Source organism: Pantherophis guttatus, chromosome 2, assembly GCF_059756535.1.
Source record: "Pantherophis guttatus breed Tessera chromosome 2, ASM5975653v1, whole genome shotgun sequence".
Classification (NCBI taxonomy): Eukaryota; Metazoa; Chordata; class Lepidosauria; order Squamata; family Colubridae; genus Pantherophis; species Pantherophis guttatus.
In genome coordinates this window covers 258901557-258917777 of record NC_142064.1, presented here as the reverse complement: position 1 = coordinate 258917777, position 16221 = coordinate 258901557, and the positions used below count along the sequence as shown (strand labels likewise).

At 43.1% G+C, this 16221-nt stretch overlaps 2 protein-coding genes across 3 annotated transcripts in view; both read right to left on the bottom strand.

The window, feature by feature from the left end:
• The window catches only part of LOC117667901 (uncharacterized), a 39231-nt gene extending 35462 nt beyond the window's left edge, over nt 1–3769 (bottom strand). Inside the window, exon 1 of the mRNA XM_034421526.3 lies at nt 3427–3769. Coding sequence (XP_034277417.2) covers nt 3427–3661 — 235 coding nt within the window. The 5' untranslated portion in view covers nt 3662–3769. The remainder of the gene's footprint in view (nt 1–3426) is intronic.
• Nucleotides 3770–5616: 1847 nt separating this feature from the next.
• The window catches only part of LOC117667866 (von Willebrand factor A domain-containing protein 7-like), a 64508-nt gene continuing 53903 nt past the window's right edge, over nt 5617–16221 (bottom strand). The window contains exons 16-18 of one of the 2 annotated variants that reach the window (XM_087883888.1): nt 12950–13170; nt 8561–8665; nt 5617–5765 (exon numbers count right to left, since the gene is read on the bottom strand). In XM_087883888.1, coding sequence (XP_087740014.1) covers nt 5765; nt 8561–8665; nt 12950–13170 — 327 coding nt within the window. In that variant the 3' untranslated portion in view covers nt 5617–5764. Of the gene's footprint in view, nt 5766–8556; nt 8666–12949; nt 13171–16221 lie in introns of both variants that reach the window. The other variant, XM_087883889.1, reaches the window with a different exon arrangement.

The window sequence follows — 16221 nt, the reverse complement described above, 5'->3', positions numbered from 1 at the left end:
CTCAAAACCATCTTTTTTACTCTCTACATCTCTGTTAAAGTTGTCATGAATATAGAAAAAACAAAGAAATAGATCCCTGACATATTTGCTCTTACCATATTTTTTCTTTAATTTTTTAAAAAGTTTCATTTCTTTGTTTGATTGTTGTGAGCTATCAGGAGTTGTTGAGAATCAGGTAGCATGTAAATTAATACATTCTTATTTAATTTTTTTAAAATTCTTAGCCTGGCTGAGATCCCCAGATCAATAGAAAGCATTCAAACATCAGATCATCCTCGTGTTGGTTACAAATAGAAAGGACTACTCTATGATCTCTTGCCAAAATGTACATCAAATGTGTACATCAAATCTCAAAAACCAATGAAAAATTACTGATTTCTTTTTCTAGAAGTGCTGCTCCAGAGAATGTTTGTGAGCAGATGATTGACGTGGAGGAAAAGGGAACAAAAAATGATAGATTAAGTGAATGGTCATAAAGCCCCTATTGTTCCTGGCCAGATATTACAGACAAAAGAACTTCAAATATTGCAGCTGAAATAGCTGTTGCTAAGAGACATTTAAATCCTGGCAACCCAGAAGCTATAGAAAAATCTTAAATCCCTGACCAATAAGTTCAAACCTCATGCTTTCCCTTAACACAAAAGCGTATCGTGAAATCTCAACTCTGAAGCTTCTTCAGCTTCCTCTAAACTAGAGTTTCATAACCTTGGCAATTTTAAGATTTGTGTCTGGGGAATTCTGGGAGTTGAATTCCACCTCTCTTCAATTTAAGAAACATTTAATCTATATTCTGTCACAAGTATAATATATCCAACTCCAGTGGTGAAATGTAAAATTTGTTACTACTGGTTCTGTGGGCGTGGCTTGGTGGGGGGCGGTAATGTGACTGGATGGGTGTGGCCAATTTTTAAAAAAACTTTTAAAAGCATTTTTTGTACAACCTCTTAGAGGGTGTAGAAAAAATGCTTTTAATAGGCTCTGACGATCCCAGCTGAGCCGCGCGATCATCAGAAGCCTTTTTTTTTTTACTTTTAAAAGCATTTGTAGAAAAATGCTTTTAAAAGTTAAAAAAAAGCCTCTGATGATCGCGCGGCTCAGCTGGGCATGGGAGAGGGGTGCAAGGGATTTCTACTACTGGTTCTCCAAACCACCCACCGCCATTGCTACCGGATTGGGTGATCCGGTGTGAACTGGGAGCATTTCACTCCTGTCCAACTCCCCCATCCATCTGTTCCCCGATGTCACTTGATCACAGCTATGGTGGCTAGTGAGAAATGTGGAAAGGAAAGTGCTGAAACTTGAATTCAAATGCATGCTAGCTGTGACATATCTAAACAACTTACCTGAGCTTTTGTTGCTTTCTTGCAGACATTTCATTATCCAGATTAGATTGGGTAATGTGGACTAGTGGATTAGCACTGATGATATTACCTAGTTTGGGTAATGAAGCGTCTGCAAGAAAAAAACCAAGCTCAGAGAGACGATGATTTGCATTGTCAGTCAGTCATAATTGTGGTGACCAATTGGTAATGAAAACATGGTGACATCACCTGAATGTCTACAAAATACTAAATACAATATACCCGTGATGCCTTGTACAGGCTGAATACCTTTCGATTTTGCTTATTTTCTGGAGGAAATATATATATAATAAGAACAATGCCTCTGAAATTTAGTAGTTAAAAATTAGGAAGGGGAAATTTGTACCCCAGAAAAATTGGTTTTAAGTATATGTGACTTGTCTGGCCTGTTGAAATATGACAACTAAGCTATGTCTTATTTGTGTTTTCTAGAATACCTATCTGCTCAGATGCATGGGGGAGATGCAGTGGTGGGATCCTACCAGTTTAACAACTGGTTTGGTGATTGTACGCTTTGCGCGCGCCCACACCAGATGCGCGCTACGCCCATGTGCACAATTGAACAAAAAATCACCCGTGTTAGTGCTAGGGAATTGAGGTGTGCCAAACCGCTCTGCTGCACTAATCAACTGCGAAGATATAGGTAAGTAAAGCTTAGCGGTGGACAGGTGGGCCCAGCTGATTGTTGGAGCGGACTGGTTCACTCCCAGCTGATTGTCAGAGCTGCCGGTTCACCTGAACTGGTCCGAACCGGTAGAATCCCACCCCTGGAGAGATGCTGTTGGTCTGGCCCGGAACTAGAGAGAGAGAAGAGACAAAGTCGTGAGAGAAACGAGGAGAGATAATAAGAACTACAAAGGTTGTTTTAAAAGGGAGTAAGAAGAGAGAAAAGGTGGAGAATACATTTGATATGAGTGTGTGGAGCAGTTGGTTCTCCATTGGAGAAGAAAAATATATGGTGGTTTCTCTGAAGGAAGTTAAAGGGGAATAGTCACTAGGAGAGAGACTGAAGAAGAATACTGAACCTGTTAATATCTATTGTAGAATCGAATCGAATTGAATTGAATTTTAGTTATTTTATTATTTATTAATTTTATTTCTATACTGCCCTTCTCCTGAAGGACTCAGGGCGGTGTACAGCCTAATTAAAAACACAAAGACAGACAATATTTAAAAATAATTAAAATTATTAAATAATAGGCCCAATTTATAAAACCCCAAATTTAAAATCCCATTTAAAACCAATTAAAATCTTTATATTGATAGCCCAGCCTGGCGGAACAATATGGTTTTGAGGGCACAGCGAAATACACGGAGATCAGAGATTCTACAAATTTCTGGGGGGAGTTCATTCCAAAGGGCAGGGGCTCCCCCAGAGAAGGCCCTCCCCCTGGGTGTCGCCAGCCGACATAATTTGGCCGATGGCACCCTGAGGAGGCCCTCTCTGTGGGAGCGGACTGGCCGGTGGGAGGCTACTGGTGGCAGAAGACGGTCTCGAAGGTACCCAGGTCCAATGCCATGGAGCGCTTTAAAGGTGGTAACCAACACCTTGAATCGCATTGAATAGAATAGAATAGAATAGAATAGAATAGAATAGAATAGAATAGAATAGAATAGAATAGAATAGAATAGAATAGAATAGAATAGAATTTTTTATTGGCCAAATGTGATTGGACACACATGGAATTTGTCTTGGTGTATATGCTCTCGGTGGACATAAAAGAAAAGATACATTCATCAAGAATCATAAGGTACAACACTTAATGATATCTATTGTAAATAGTTTTGCTGTACACAGCAAAGAAAGTCCATAAAAGCCTCCACTATCTTGGTTTCTCTGTGTTGGTTACCATCTTGTAATTCTAATTACACGGCCCCAGTCCTAAAGAGAACCCAATCATACCATGGCAGATGGAAATAATGGACCTTCTGATGTCATACCAAGCTTCCTGATTTTTTTTTTTTCAGGATTTCACCATAAGGGAAACGGTGGAGGATCTATTTGAGCCTGGAGGTGAAAGCAGGACACATCCTATGAAGACCTTCCCACCCTCCTATGGGTTACCTTCAAAACAGGTTTGAAATGGTTCTGTTGCATTCTCCTCTTTAAGCGCTCCACCTTTCTTGAGATGTTTTCCAGGCAAAAGGTTTTTCTCCATGACAGCCTGCCTCATCTTCTTTCCTGGGATGTCGGCATCGGTGAAATCAGTTGATGCAATGCCCTCTGATTCACGGTTGGGATAAAACCCGTTCACAAGTCCCACGCAGAGAAGCAAAGGAAGCTCTCTGGCCCAGAGCATAGTTTGTGGCTCGACTTGGGTAGACAGGACAAAAACTTTAAAAAAAGAGAGAGTTTTCCCTCAGGTCTGCCTCACAACCTCTGCCTGCCTGCCTTGGCTGTGGGAGTTTTAATAGCTGAAGTTACACGGGAGGGGGGGAGGATAACGAACAGCTGCCAATTGTTCATCTTTTTTTTTTTCCATATTGAATCTGCCTCTCTAATGAAGTCAGCATCCTACCTTCCAGCTGCAAAGAGGAACATCGCAAATAGAGCTTCTGACCAGTTGCCAGATTGGTGTTTGCTGAAGCGCCATGGGTTGAAGAGGTGGGGGGGTGGGGGTGGAGGGAAAAGTATGTGAGTCCTGTTTGTTTAGATCAGTGTTTCACAACCTTGGCAACTTTAAGGATGTACGTACTTCAACTTTGACATTAAAAACCTTTCACGGTGGATTTGCTTTTGAAAACATTGTGTCTCGGAGATCTTGTCATTTCTAAGGGTTTCCAGCACAAGAGCACAATGCACCCTTCTGATAACAGAATAGTAGAATAACAGAGTTAGAAGGGACCTTGGAGGTCTTCTAGTCCAACCCCCTGTCCGAGCAGGAAACCTTATACCATTTGTCCAAACTCTTCTTAAAAACCTCCACTGTTGGAGCACCCACAATTTCTGGAGGCAAGCCCTTCCACTGCAGTGGTGGGTTGCTACCGGTTTGCCCCAGTGGTGAAATCCAAATTTTTTTACTACCGGTTCTATGGCTTGGTGGGCGTGGTGTGGCTTGGTGGGCGTGGCTTGGTGGGCGTGGCAGAGGAAGGATACTGCAAAATCTCCATTCCCTCCCCATTCCTGGGGGAAGGATATTGCCAAATCTCCATTCCCACACCACTCTGGGGCCAGCCAGGGGTGGTATTTGCTGGTTCTGCGAACTACTCAAAATTTCCGCTACCGGTTCCCCAGAACCTGTCAGAACCTGCTGTATTTCACCCCTGGTGTGCCCCAGTTTGGGGACAATTGGTGGCAAAGGTAAGTGAAACCCACCACTGTTCCACTGGTGAATTGTTCTAACTTTTGGGAAATTTCTCCTTAATTCTAGATTGGTTCTCCCCTTGATTAGTTTCCATCCATTGCTTCTTGCCCTGCCTTCAGATGCCTTGGAGAAGAGGTTGACCTCTTTTGATTCACCCTTTGTGGAGTGTAGAAATCTAGATGGTCATAAGAATGTCACTGGCTCTACAAGTGATGCTGTTGAGGATCTGGAGCCAGGACCTGGAGTCTGTGAGAGTCTGGATGGGAGGCAGCAAGTTACAACTCACCCTGGCAAGATGAAGTAACTCTGGGTCTTTGAGTCCCCTGGTTCTGGTGATTTTCCCCCCCCATCTTTATCTCTTTATGGGATAACATCCCCCAGACCGAGCTGGTGTGCAATTGTGATGACCTGGGACAAGGCACAGAGGCAACACAGCCAGCTGATTGTTCAAACTCCCCTTTATTGCTCCAACTTTCCCCAAAACTAGGGGTGAAATCTATTTACCTTCCCTACTGGTTCGGAAGTGCGCGTGCTTTTTCATGTGCAATTTTTGACCCTCTGCGCATGCGCAAAGCCTTCTGCGCATGCGCAGAGGGCCAAAAACCGGTTACTTCCTGGTTCAAAGCAGGAAGTAACGATGTCTGGGTGGGTAGGCGGAGCCTCACGCTGCTACCGCTACTGATTCACCAAACCACACGCTGCTGCCGCTACCGGTTCGCACAAGCCGGACAGAACCGGTAGGATTTCACCACTGCCCAAAACGCTCCCACGTTTATGGCAAGTCCCAGAGCAAAGCGCTCACTCACACAGCAGCAACTACTGCCAGTAGTCCAGCAAAACACTGTTAGCACAATGGCTTCAAAGCAAGAAGTCCAGTGAGGCAAAGGAACAAAAGATTTTCTGAAGAGAATAAAATAAATAAATAAATAGAGACTCTCAGCAGACACAGGTGCTTCTGAAGTTAGTTTTATTTGGATCCACCAGAGAGATGGGGCAAGGCTACTACCGTTTGGCGATTATCATCTCAGTATAAGGGACATTCAGGGACCAGAAATAAGATCCATTTTGCGTCAGGACATTCCTTCAGGGTAGGTCATCTCTATGGAGTGAAAGTGAACAAAGGAATCGGTGTGAGAAATGTAAGCTTTCTTCTTTTTTTAAAAAAATTGATTTATATGCCGCCTTTCTCCGGAGACTCAGGGCGGCTTACAATGCGTTAAGCAATAGCCTTCATACTTTTGTATGTTTATACAAAGTCAGCTTATTGCCCCCACAAACTGGGTCCTCAATTTACCTACCTTTGAAAGGATGGAAGGCTGAGTCAACCTTGAGCCTGGTGAGATTTGAACTTACAGTAATTGCAGACAGCTGGTGTTAATCACAATGCTATCAGTCTGCTGAGCCACCACACCCCTTGTATTTTTCATCATCTCACTTCCCCAAATCTTATCCATAAGTCTATCAGGAAAATTAGCAGCCCTGGCTTTCTGGCTAATAACTTTTATTGTTTTTTTAAAAAATACAGCATTTATCAACGTTGGCAACTTGAAGACGTGGCCGGCTGGGGAATTCTGGGAGTTGAAGCCCACATGTCTTGAAATTGCTACGGTTGAGAAATGTAAGGCTGAAATTCAGCAGGTGCCGTTTGAATTCTAGTGCCGAGAAGGGCCAATGGGAGAAGATGCACCTGCTGAATTTACATTGGCCACAAGCTGTTCAAGAGAAAATCTATTGCTTTGTGGGTCTTAATCCTTTTTCTTTGACCTTGGTAATTCTCTGCTTGGTGGGCTGGTGTGTCAAGAAACAAAAACTACAATGTGGTTGCAGGTGGCCTTTAAAATGGTGTTGTATTCTCCTTAGGAGAGCTCACAAAGTCTATTCCAGTAGATCTACACTTTTCTGCATGTGATATTGCAAAGTGCATAGAAAATGGGCGGTGCTTGTGTTGTGATGTTGTCACACTGCTTGTGCTATTTTCTCATTATTTTTTTTTATTTTTTTTATTTTATTTTGATTTATATGCTGCCTTTCTCCGAAGACTCAGGGCGGCTTACAATGCGCTAAGCAATAGCCTTCATACTTTTGTATATTTATACAAAGTCAGCTTATTGCCCCCACAATCTGGGTCCTCATTTTACCTACCTTAGAAAGGATGGAAGGCTGAGTCGACCTTGAGCCTGGTGGGATTTGAACTTGCAGTAATTGCAGGCAGTGCTTTACTAACAGTGCTTTAGTCTGCTGCGCTACCAGAGCTCCTTATCCCCCTGGATCCATCTTAACTCTCTTTGGTATAAGCAGGAGGGAAGGAGACATAGAGGGAAAATGCCACCAGCTTTCAAGATTCCTTACTTGCCATGCCCTATATTAGTTTTTTTCCAACCACAGCAACTTTAAGATGAAATCAGAGAATTCTGGGAATTGAAGTCCCCACATCTTAAAGTTGCTGAGGTTGAAAAACACTGCAGTGTATCAATAAAGTGGGCTCTAGGATGTCTGATGCAATCTATTCCTTCACCCGGTCTACCTCAAGGGGCTGATAGATACGTCTTCCAGATTCATATTATTTTTTTTAAAAAAAAATTAATTGCTGTTTTGTTATATACACACAGTGTTCCAAATAGTTCTGACTGGATTCAGTACTTTTGGCTATTAGGTCCTTCCTAAAATCTGGGCCCCCTGATTCCCACAGAGCTGAAATTTGGCAAATTTTATAAAAGCATTTCAGGGCATCAAAATGACCATAAAGCATTTTATGACACAATACAAAATGTCCTTAAAGATTTCCCATGGTCAACTGCTGAGGTTTGACTGTACTATACAAGAGGGGTCCCCACCCCCTGGACCGGAGGCTGGCACCAGTCCTTGGACGGTTAAGAATTGGACTGTGCAAGCGAGCGAAACTTCATCCGTGCATGTGTGAAATCTAGGTAGTGTGTGAAACCACATACACACCACATCATCAGTCCGTGGAAAAATTGTTTTCCACAGAATTGGTCCCTTGTGAGCCGAGCCGAGGTGGCACAGTGGTTAGAGTGCAGTACTGCAGCAGTGGTGGGTTGCCCCCGGTTCGGACCGGTTCGCAAGAACCGGTAGTAAAACCGGTGGGAGGCTCCGCCCACCAACCCAGACGTCGTCAGGAAGCTTCTGCATGCGCGGTCCCGTTGCGAACCGGTAGTAAAGGTAAGTAGAACCCACCCCTGTACTGCATGCTACTTCAGCTGATTGTTAGCTGCAGTTCGGCAGTTCAAATCTCAACGGCTCAAGGTTGACTCAACCTTCCATCCTTCCGAGGTGGGTAAAATGAGGACCCAGATTGTTGGAGGCAATATGCTGACTCTGTAAACTGCTTAGAGAGGGCTGTAAAAGCACTGTGAAGCGGTATATAAGTCTAAGTGCGAAGTGCTATTGTGCCCAAAAGGTTGGGGGCCCACTGTTATACAGTTCAAAACTGGCTGTTTTCAAGACATATACATCCCTAATTTTTAAAGAACATCCGTAGCGAAAGCAGCAGTGCATTCGAAGCTCTGCTGTCAAGCACCAGGAAAATCAGAAAATCCAGCCAGTTCAAATGAGTGTAAAGGTTTATTGCTCGCTACAAGAATCTGAACTACTAACGGTCAAAGCAGATTGGTGGCGATACGAGTCAAAGGAATTCAAGGTGGGCTGGAATTAGATCTCTTGTGGTCGCGAAAGGATTCATGACTGATGACACTTTTGACCCCTCCCTCAGCCTGGTCATCTCCTACGTCTGCCATTGTCTACCATTGTTGATGGCATTGAAGAAGAATCTGGTAAGAAAACATCTCTTATTTATGACCCAGGCTCATGGGTCGTCTAGTTTTGACTATAGAGAAAGATAATGAGTGGGTTGGCAGCTTCAGTTGCTTAACTCACTAGCTTGCAGGAGGCTTAGAGTTTCTGTAGTCCATCGTGAAACTGCTCGTGTTCCCATCCTCATCACTGATTAAAACTTCTGCAAAAGGATTGCAGCAGGTTGACCTACGGAGGAGAGCAAAAATAACAAGGCGGATAAATAACGGGAGAGGGTGAAGGAGGAAGAGTTTGAATAGCTACAAACTATAGCTGGGGGGGACTTTAAACAAGGACGCTAGAACGAAAGAGTTCTATCAGCAGTGAAAGATTTAGAGGACATGGTCAGTTCACCAAGGCAACTCCGCGGTTAACATGTTTCATCAAGGTGTAGTACAGGTTGTCCTTGACTTACAACCATTCATTTAGTGAGTGTTCAAACTTACAACAAAACTATAACTGCAATCGATCAATCCTTGCATTTATGACATTGTAGCATCCCTACAATGATCAATATTCAGAGTCATGGTATGTGGCATGTAGTTACGATGGCTGCAGTGTCCCAGGGCGATGTGATTTCCAATCTTCCCAGCCAAGCTCCCAAAAGCAAAGTCAATGGATGACTGTAATCTGGATGACCGTGTGACTCATTTAACAACAGCAGTGATTCACTTAACAACTGTGGCAAAAAGGTCATATATTTGAGTGCGACTCACTTAAAAACCAACATGCTTTGCTGTAGAAATTTTGAACTCAATTGTGGTTGTAAGTTAAGAATGACCTGTACTTTTATATTTTTAGAATAGAATAGAATGATCTGGAAAGGACCTTGGAGGTCTTCTAGTCCAGCTTCCAGCTCAAGTAGAATAAGCTATACCATTTCAGATAAGTGACTGTCTAGTCCAGTCATGGCTAACCTTTTTACCGTCGCGTGCCAAAAGTGGGGGAGCGCGGAGGGGTCATGTGCACACGTGCCCACACCCATAATTCCATGCGCCCCACCCCTGCACATGCGCATGTGACACCCCTCCCCCCGTGCTCCCCCCGCCTCCGGCATGTGATGGGCTGGTGCTTTTTTTACTCTCCCCAGGCTCCAGAGCCTTTCTTGGAGCCTGGGGAGGACAAAAACGGCCTTCTCCACCCCCCTGGAGGCCGGAAATGGCCCATTTCCCGACTTCCAGTGGGACTGGAAGTCTCATTTTTCTCCCTCCCCAGGCTCCAGAGGCTTTCTAGGAGCCTGGGGAGGGTGAAAACGGCCTTCCCCAACCCCCCTGGAGGCCCTCCGGAGGCCGGAAACAGCCCTAAATTGGCAGGGCTAAAATTGGGGTTTGAACAGGATCCCTCAAAAGCAACATGTCAGGGCATGACAAAAAATGAAATTTTGTTCAGATTACATTTAAATATAGTCAATACATTTTTTGGGTACTAATATATTTAATATTTTTTTCCTTTACGTTCAGAATTTCAGTTTGGTAATTGGGAATTTAGAACGTCCATTTTTCTCAAAAATGGAATTGGATATTATTATTTGGAATTATAGATACATTCTAAAAATGAGAAGATGGAGCATTTTTTTCTAAATAGTGTAGATTTAATAGGTTTAAGGGCCAAATTAATTTCATATATTGTCATTTTTTCATTTTTCTTATTTTTTCTCCCATTATGTTCAGTTTGCTTTAATCCTTGTAATGCATGTAGGATTTCTATTATATAACCACTGATATTTTTGTTATTAATAAAAAAATTAAGTAATTGCATGCTTTGATTTTTTTTTTTTTGCGTTGCACAGAAAATTAAAATAAATTTGTCATAAATTTAAAAACCTGGAGTTTTAAAACAAGAAAAAATAAAATTAAAACATACTTAATATATGCTCTGTCCTAAATACTACCTAATTTTAAACCTGAAATGAGCTAATATTAATAACTGCACATTCTGTCTGCTTTAGCACCAATTTTTTTTGCTACTTCTTACCTAATAAAGATCTGGCTAAAAATCTGTGTGTTTTGTAATTTTGGGGTTTCAAACTAATAAAAGCATCACTCTAATTTTGAATTATTTTCCCCTGGGGAAAAGATATTTCATAGCTGGGGATTAAATGAATAAAAACAACCATCTTTTTGCATCTTTGTTTTCTATTTTTGCCGGAAATTTTGTGAACTCCAGAGGGCACTCTTAGCCTATCTCAGAATAATTAGAAGCCTGCTGATTTTCACAAATACCCAGGAAGAAGCACACAACCAGCGTGCTAACTGTTATAAACGATTAATTATTTGGCTAGTTCTTTACGTATAATAAGAAGCTCAGCCAATAATAAAGACTCTTGGTAGTGTTGAGAGCTATTGTGTGCTCAAAAGTGGATCTTGCACATTCGTAAGGCAGGCAAGGGACGAAACGAGCTTTGTGGGGGGTCACGTTGTAAAAGTCCAGGGCAGAGAAGGAGAAAGCTGAGATTTATTTGCACTTACATTTACAGGTAGTCCTCGACCTACGTCCACAACTGAGACCAAAATTTCAGTTGTTAAGCGAAGTGATTGTTAAATGAGTCATGCCCAATTTTACAATCTTTTCCCACCATGGCTTTTAAGCGAATCATTTCAGTGAATTTGCTTAAGTGAATTCAGATTAAGTGAATCTGAATTTCCTATTGATTTTGTTTGTCGGATGCCTGCTGGGAAGGTTGTAAATGGTTATCACATCACCCCAGGACCTTACAACCATTGTAAAGATATGCTGGGTACCAAGCAATCAATTTCTGATCACGTGATCATGGGGTTGCTTCATCGGTTTGAAGTGTGAGGAAGTTACATTTTTCAGTGCTGTTGCAACTTTGAATAGTCACTAAATGATTGGCTATAAATCGAGGATTAGCTGTATTTATATCTTACCTTTATTAATATTACTTTTATAAATAACTCAAGGCAAAGATACCTAATACTCCTTTCTCCTCCCCTTTTCCCCATAACAACAACCGTATGAGCTGGGTTGGACTGAGAGGGAAGGACTAGCTCAAAGTCATTCAGCTGGCTTTCATGCCTAAGGTGGAGCTAGAACTCACAGTCTCCTTGTCTCTAACTTGGTGCCTTAATGTTAGAAATTCTGTTTATATATAGCACCACAGAGCAAACAAAGAGTACAGTCACCATGTGCTTTACTGCTCAATTGTTTAACTGTAACTGGAAACAGGAAGCTCTAATTAAAACAGAAGAGCATAGAGTATATACCATAGATCCAAACTTGTAAACAGTGCCATCTACTGGCTGAATACTATTGTAGTTGTTGCATAGAAATACATTCCAAAAATGAATTCCAACACTTAGCTACTGATGGCTAACCTTTTTGCTGTCGCATGCCAAAAGCGGGGGTGGGGTGGGGTGTGGGGTGTATGTCACGCGTGCACGTACCCGCATCCATAATTCAATGCGCCCCACCCCCGTGCATGCGTGCAAATCCCCTGCTCCCCCCGCTTTTGGCACGCTATGGCACGATGAGCCCGGTAGGCCCGTTTCTCACCCTCCCCAGGCTCCAGAGGATTTCTAGGAGCCTGGGGAGGGTGAAAATGGCCTTCCCCACCCCTGGAGGCCCTCCGGAGGCTGGAAACAGCCTGTTTCCCAACTTCTGGTGGGCCTGGAAGGCCCAAAAATCAGCTGGCTGGTGCACGCATGCGCGTTGGAGCTGAGCTAGGGCAACGCTTGCGTGCCCACAGATATGGCTCCGTGTGCCACTTGTGGCATGCCATAGTTCGCCATCACGGTTCTAAACCAACTTGGCTCTCAGTTGTTCTCCTTCAGCTCCAGATTAAAGGAACTTTCACAGAAAACAAAAGGAAGGTCAAGTAAAATTGAATTGGAAATATTTAAGTTTCTGTTACGTAGACAAGCATAGGTTTAAAACTGCAGGAAACTTGGTTTTTGTTTTCAGGGTGGGATGCCATCATTTTAATTTTCTCTGCATTATTTTAATTCATTGGCATCCTTCAGTCTCAAAAGACTATGGTACCGTGTTCTGGAACAGCATCTAGTGTGACTAAAAAGGCCAATTTGAGAGTGGCAATCCCTTCCACACTGAGGGCAGATACATTCTGTCCCCTGCCCAGCCCCCAGATTTCGCTGGTTCCGGGACTGCCTCTTTGCCTCAGCCTGCTGAACGAGTGTCTCTTCGAATTGGAGAAGGCCATGCTGCGTCTTTAGCCTCCAAGCTGAACGATTGGAGGTCAAGGTTTCCCAGTTGTTAATGTCCATTCCCAGGGGCTTTAGGTCCTTTAAATTAGTCACTGCTAAAAACTAACGGGAGTGGTGTGATGTCCTAGAGGTGAAGACTTTATATTTCTGGAGGTTCAGCAATTTGCACTGGCATAACTCAGTTTAGGGCTCTTGCATGTAAAAGTTGGACAAGACTGGGCAATTGTCAATGCAAATGGGAAAAAGGTTTTATGATTGATTTTTTTTTTCAGAACAATGGATGTATACCTACCTATATTCACATATTACATTCTTCACATCACCTCCTTTTGGAGTGCAAGTGAGACCAGAAGGATTTGTATTGATTGTGACGGTGACGGCACTTTGGTCATCCACGGCTGTGAATGACATTTGCCAAGTATGACCACGACAGACTGGTTCACTCTGGAAGTTGCCTCTACAAGGCATGTAAAATTCTCTGAGTTTGTACACAGGTGGGATCTCATCGGTCTCCTGTTGAAGAGCAAATGTGTCGGTTAGTAATAAAGCTAATGAGCCATAATACATGAGTACATGAATTTAAAATGCAAATGCAAGTACACATAAAGGTAAAGGTTCCTCTCGCACATATGTGCTAGTCGTTCCCGACTCTAGGGGGTGGTGCTTATCTCCGTTTCAAAGTCGAAGAGCCAGCACTGTCTGAAGACGTCTTCATGGTCATGTGGCCGGCATGACTAAAGGGCAAAGGCGCACGGAACGCTGTTACCTTCCCACCAAAGGTGGTCCCTATTTTTCTACTTGCATTTTTTACATGCTTTCGAACTGCTAGGTTGGCAGAAGCTGGGACAAGTAATGGGAGCTCACCCCATTACGCGGCACTAGGGATTCGAACAGCTGAACTGCCGACCTTTCGATCGACAAGCTCAGCTTATTTTAGCCACTGAGCCACCGCGTCCCTGTTAGGACACATAGATCACCCTTTTCCCAATATAGCAGCCAATATAGATACATAGCTGTCATGTGTGAAAGATCAGGTCCCCAGTGAAGGTCTAATTTTTTTTTTTTAATTTGATTTATATGCCGCCCTTCTCCGAAGACTCAGGGCGGCTTACAATGTGCTCAGCAATAGCCTTCATCCTTTTGTATATTTTATACAAAGTCAGCTTATTGCCCCCACAAACTGGGTCCTCATTTCACCTACCTTAGAAAGGATGGAAGGCTGAGTCAACCTTGAGCCTTGGCGAGATTCGAACCCTGCAGTAATTGCAGGCAGCTGGTCTTAATAAGCTTAATAACAGGGTGCCTTAAACCCCTGTACTACCAAGGCTCTTAATTAAACTGATTTATTGCTAAAATGCCTAAATACACAGGAAACTTCTCAACTAATGGTTCACTTGGTTGGAGTTAAATAAGAGTCAACTGAATTCAGTGGGGAATTGGATTTAGTCCGCTTGTGGCTATGTAGGGATTCTAGGCTGATCCTTCATTTTACTCCACCCCCAGGTTCTGCCATTCCTTCTCCTATACTAGGACTGCAATTCCCAGAATTCTCAGCCAACTTCCTGAGAATCCTGGAAACTGGATTGGTTGGAATGGCACTGAGTTTTCAGTATCTTACATCCTGCTAGCCAGAAGGGATGGTTGTCAGGCCTGGAAGCCATCTTTTGCATTTTTCCCTTCAGGCCTGCCATGTTTGCTACTGTGGGAAACTGGGAGGGGGGATTGTATGGAGAATGGGTGATATATAGTCATAATAACATTCTTTTCTCAGAGAGTCAAGGACATCTTGCCCTGCACCTGGAGGGTTGGAATTGGGAGGACCCTCCAGTTGGGACGGTGTTTTGATTGGGCCATGTGATGGACTTGTGGATGCTGGGCAGGGTCTTCGATTTTCTGTTGGGTGGGGAAAACCTGGAAGCTTTCAGATTTGGGTTTTCCTAGATGTGCCAATATGACATCTTTAATAAAATGGAACTTTGAGGAACTTCAAGCCTCAGAGTCTTCTTTCATTGGGGGTGTTACTTGGAACCCTGACAATGGTGAGTGCAGACATAAAATGCAGAGTTAAATGATTTAAACTAAGTTTGGTCTTGGCCTATCACTCTTCCTACATGATTCTCATTTCCTCATAACAATTTGTTATTTAGAATCATCTAACCATGATACCAAAGGAACAGCCCTCTTTGAGGTAGATGGGCGGTTTAGAAGTGAAATATAAATAAATAAAACAGTAATAACAGCTGGCTGGGTGATGCTCTAAAGCCGTGTTTCTCAACCATGGCAACTTGAAGATGTATGAACTTCAATTCTCAGAGTACCCCAACCAACATGGCTGGCTGGAGAATTCTGGGAGTTGAAGTCCACAAGTCTTCAAAGTGCCAAGGTTGAGAAACACTGGAGATACTATAACTAGCAATGGAGAAATGACTAACATTAGGATACCTCCTTCTACATTTGCACCCTGATGTATACGTGTAGATGGAACACTTGCTTTTTGACTCTCCCCTGTGAAAGATATACATATAGGTAGTCCTTAATTTACAACCATTCCTTTAGTGACTGTTCGAAGTTATAATGGTGCTGAAAAATGACATACAACCGTTTTTCACACTTACGACCATGGCAGCATCCTCATGGTCACATGAGCAAAAATTTGGATGTTTGCCAACTGGCATGTATTTATGATAGTTGCAGTGTCCCGGGGTTATATGATCACCTCTTCTGACCTTCTGACCATCAATGGGGAAGCCAGATTCACTTAACAACCAAATCAACTGCAGTGATTCACTTAAGGAGCCTTGGTAGTACAGTGGTCTAAAGCACCCTGTTATTAAGAACAGCTGCCTGCAATTACTGCAGGTTCGAATCTCGCCAGGCTCAAGGTTAACTCAGCCTTCCATTCTTTCTAAGGTAGGTAAATTGAGGACCCAGTTGTGGGGGCAATAAGCTGACTTTGTATAAATATACAAAAAGGATGAAGGCTATTGCTTAGCACATTGTAAGCCACCCTGAGTCTCCGGAGAAGGGTGGCATATAAATCAAATTAAAAAAAAAAAAGAACTGTAGCAAGGTTATTAAACAGGGCAAAACTCACTTAATAACTGTCTCGCTTAGCAACAGAAATTTTGGGCTCAATTGTGGTTGTAAGTGAAGGACTAGCTGTATAAAAGAGAGGCTTTTATGATTGGCTGTTTGTGGCAACTAATGTTTCATTCCCATTCCTGTGACTCTCTCTATACGCATGTCATGCCCCTGTCAGAGTCTGACCCTGAGATGGAAGATGAACAGCTGACAGAGAGCAGAGAGTTGCTCCGTTGGCTGTGGAGGAAACTGGGGAAGGGCAAACTCAGGCTGGATAGAGCAGGGGAGAGGTAGAATAAGGGAGAGGGAATTCAGATGAAGACCAAGGTCTACCCCCTCCTCATCCTAAGGTGCGCAGGGAAGAATGCAGAAGAGAGCAATGTGGATTGTGTGGTTTACGAGGAAGGAAAGGGCTCCGATTCCCTTCACAAGGCACACCTGGGGATGGAGTTTAAAGGAGAGGCAGTTGGGAGGGATGTTTGT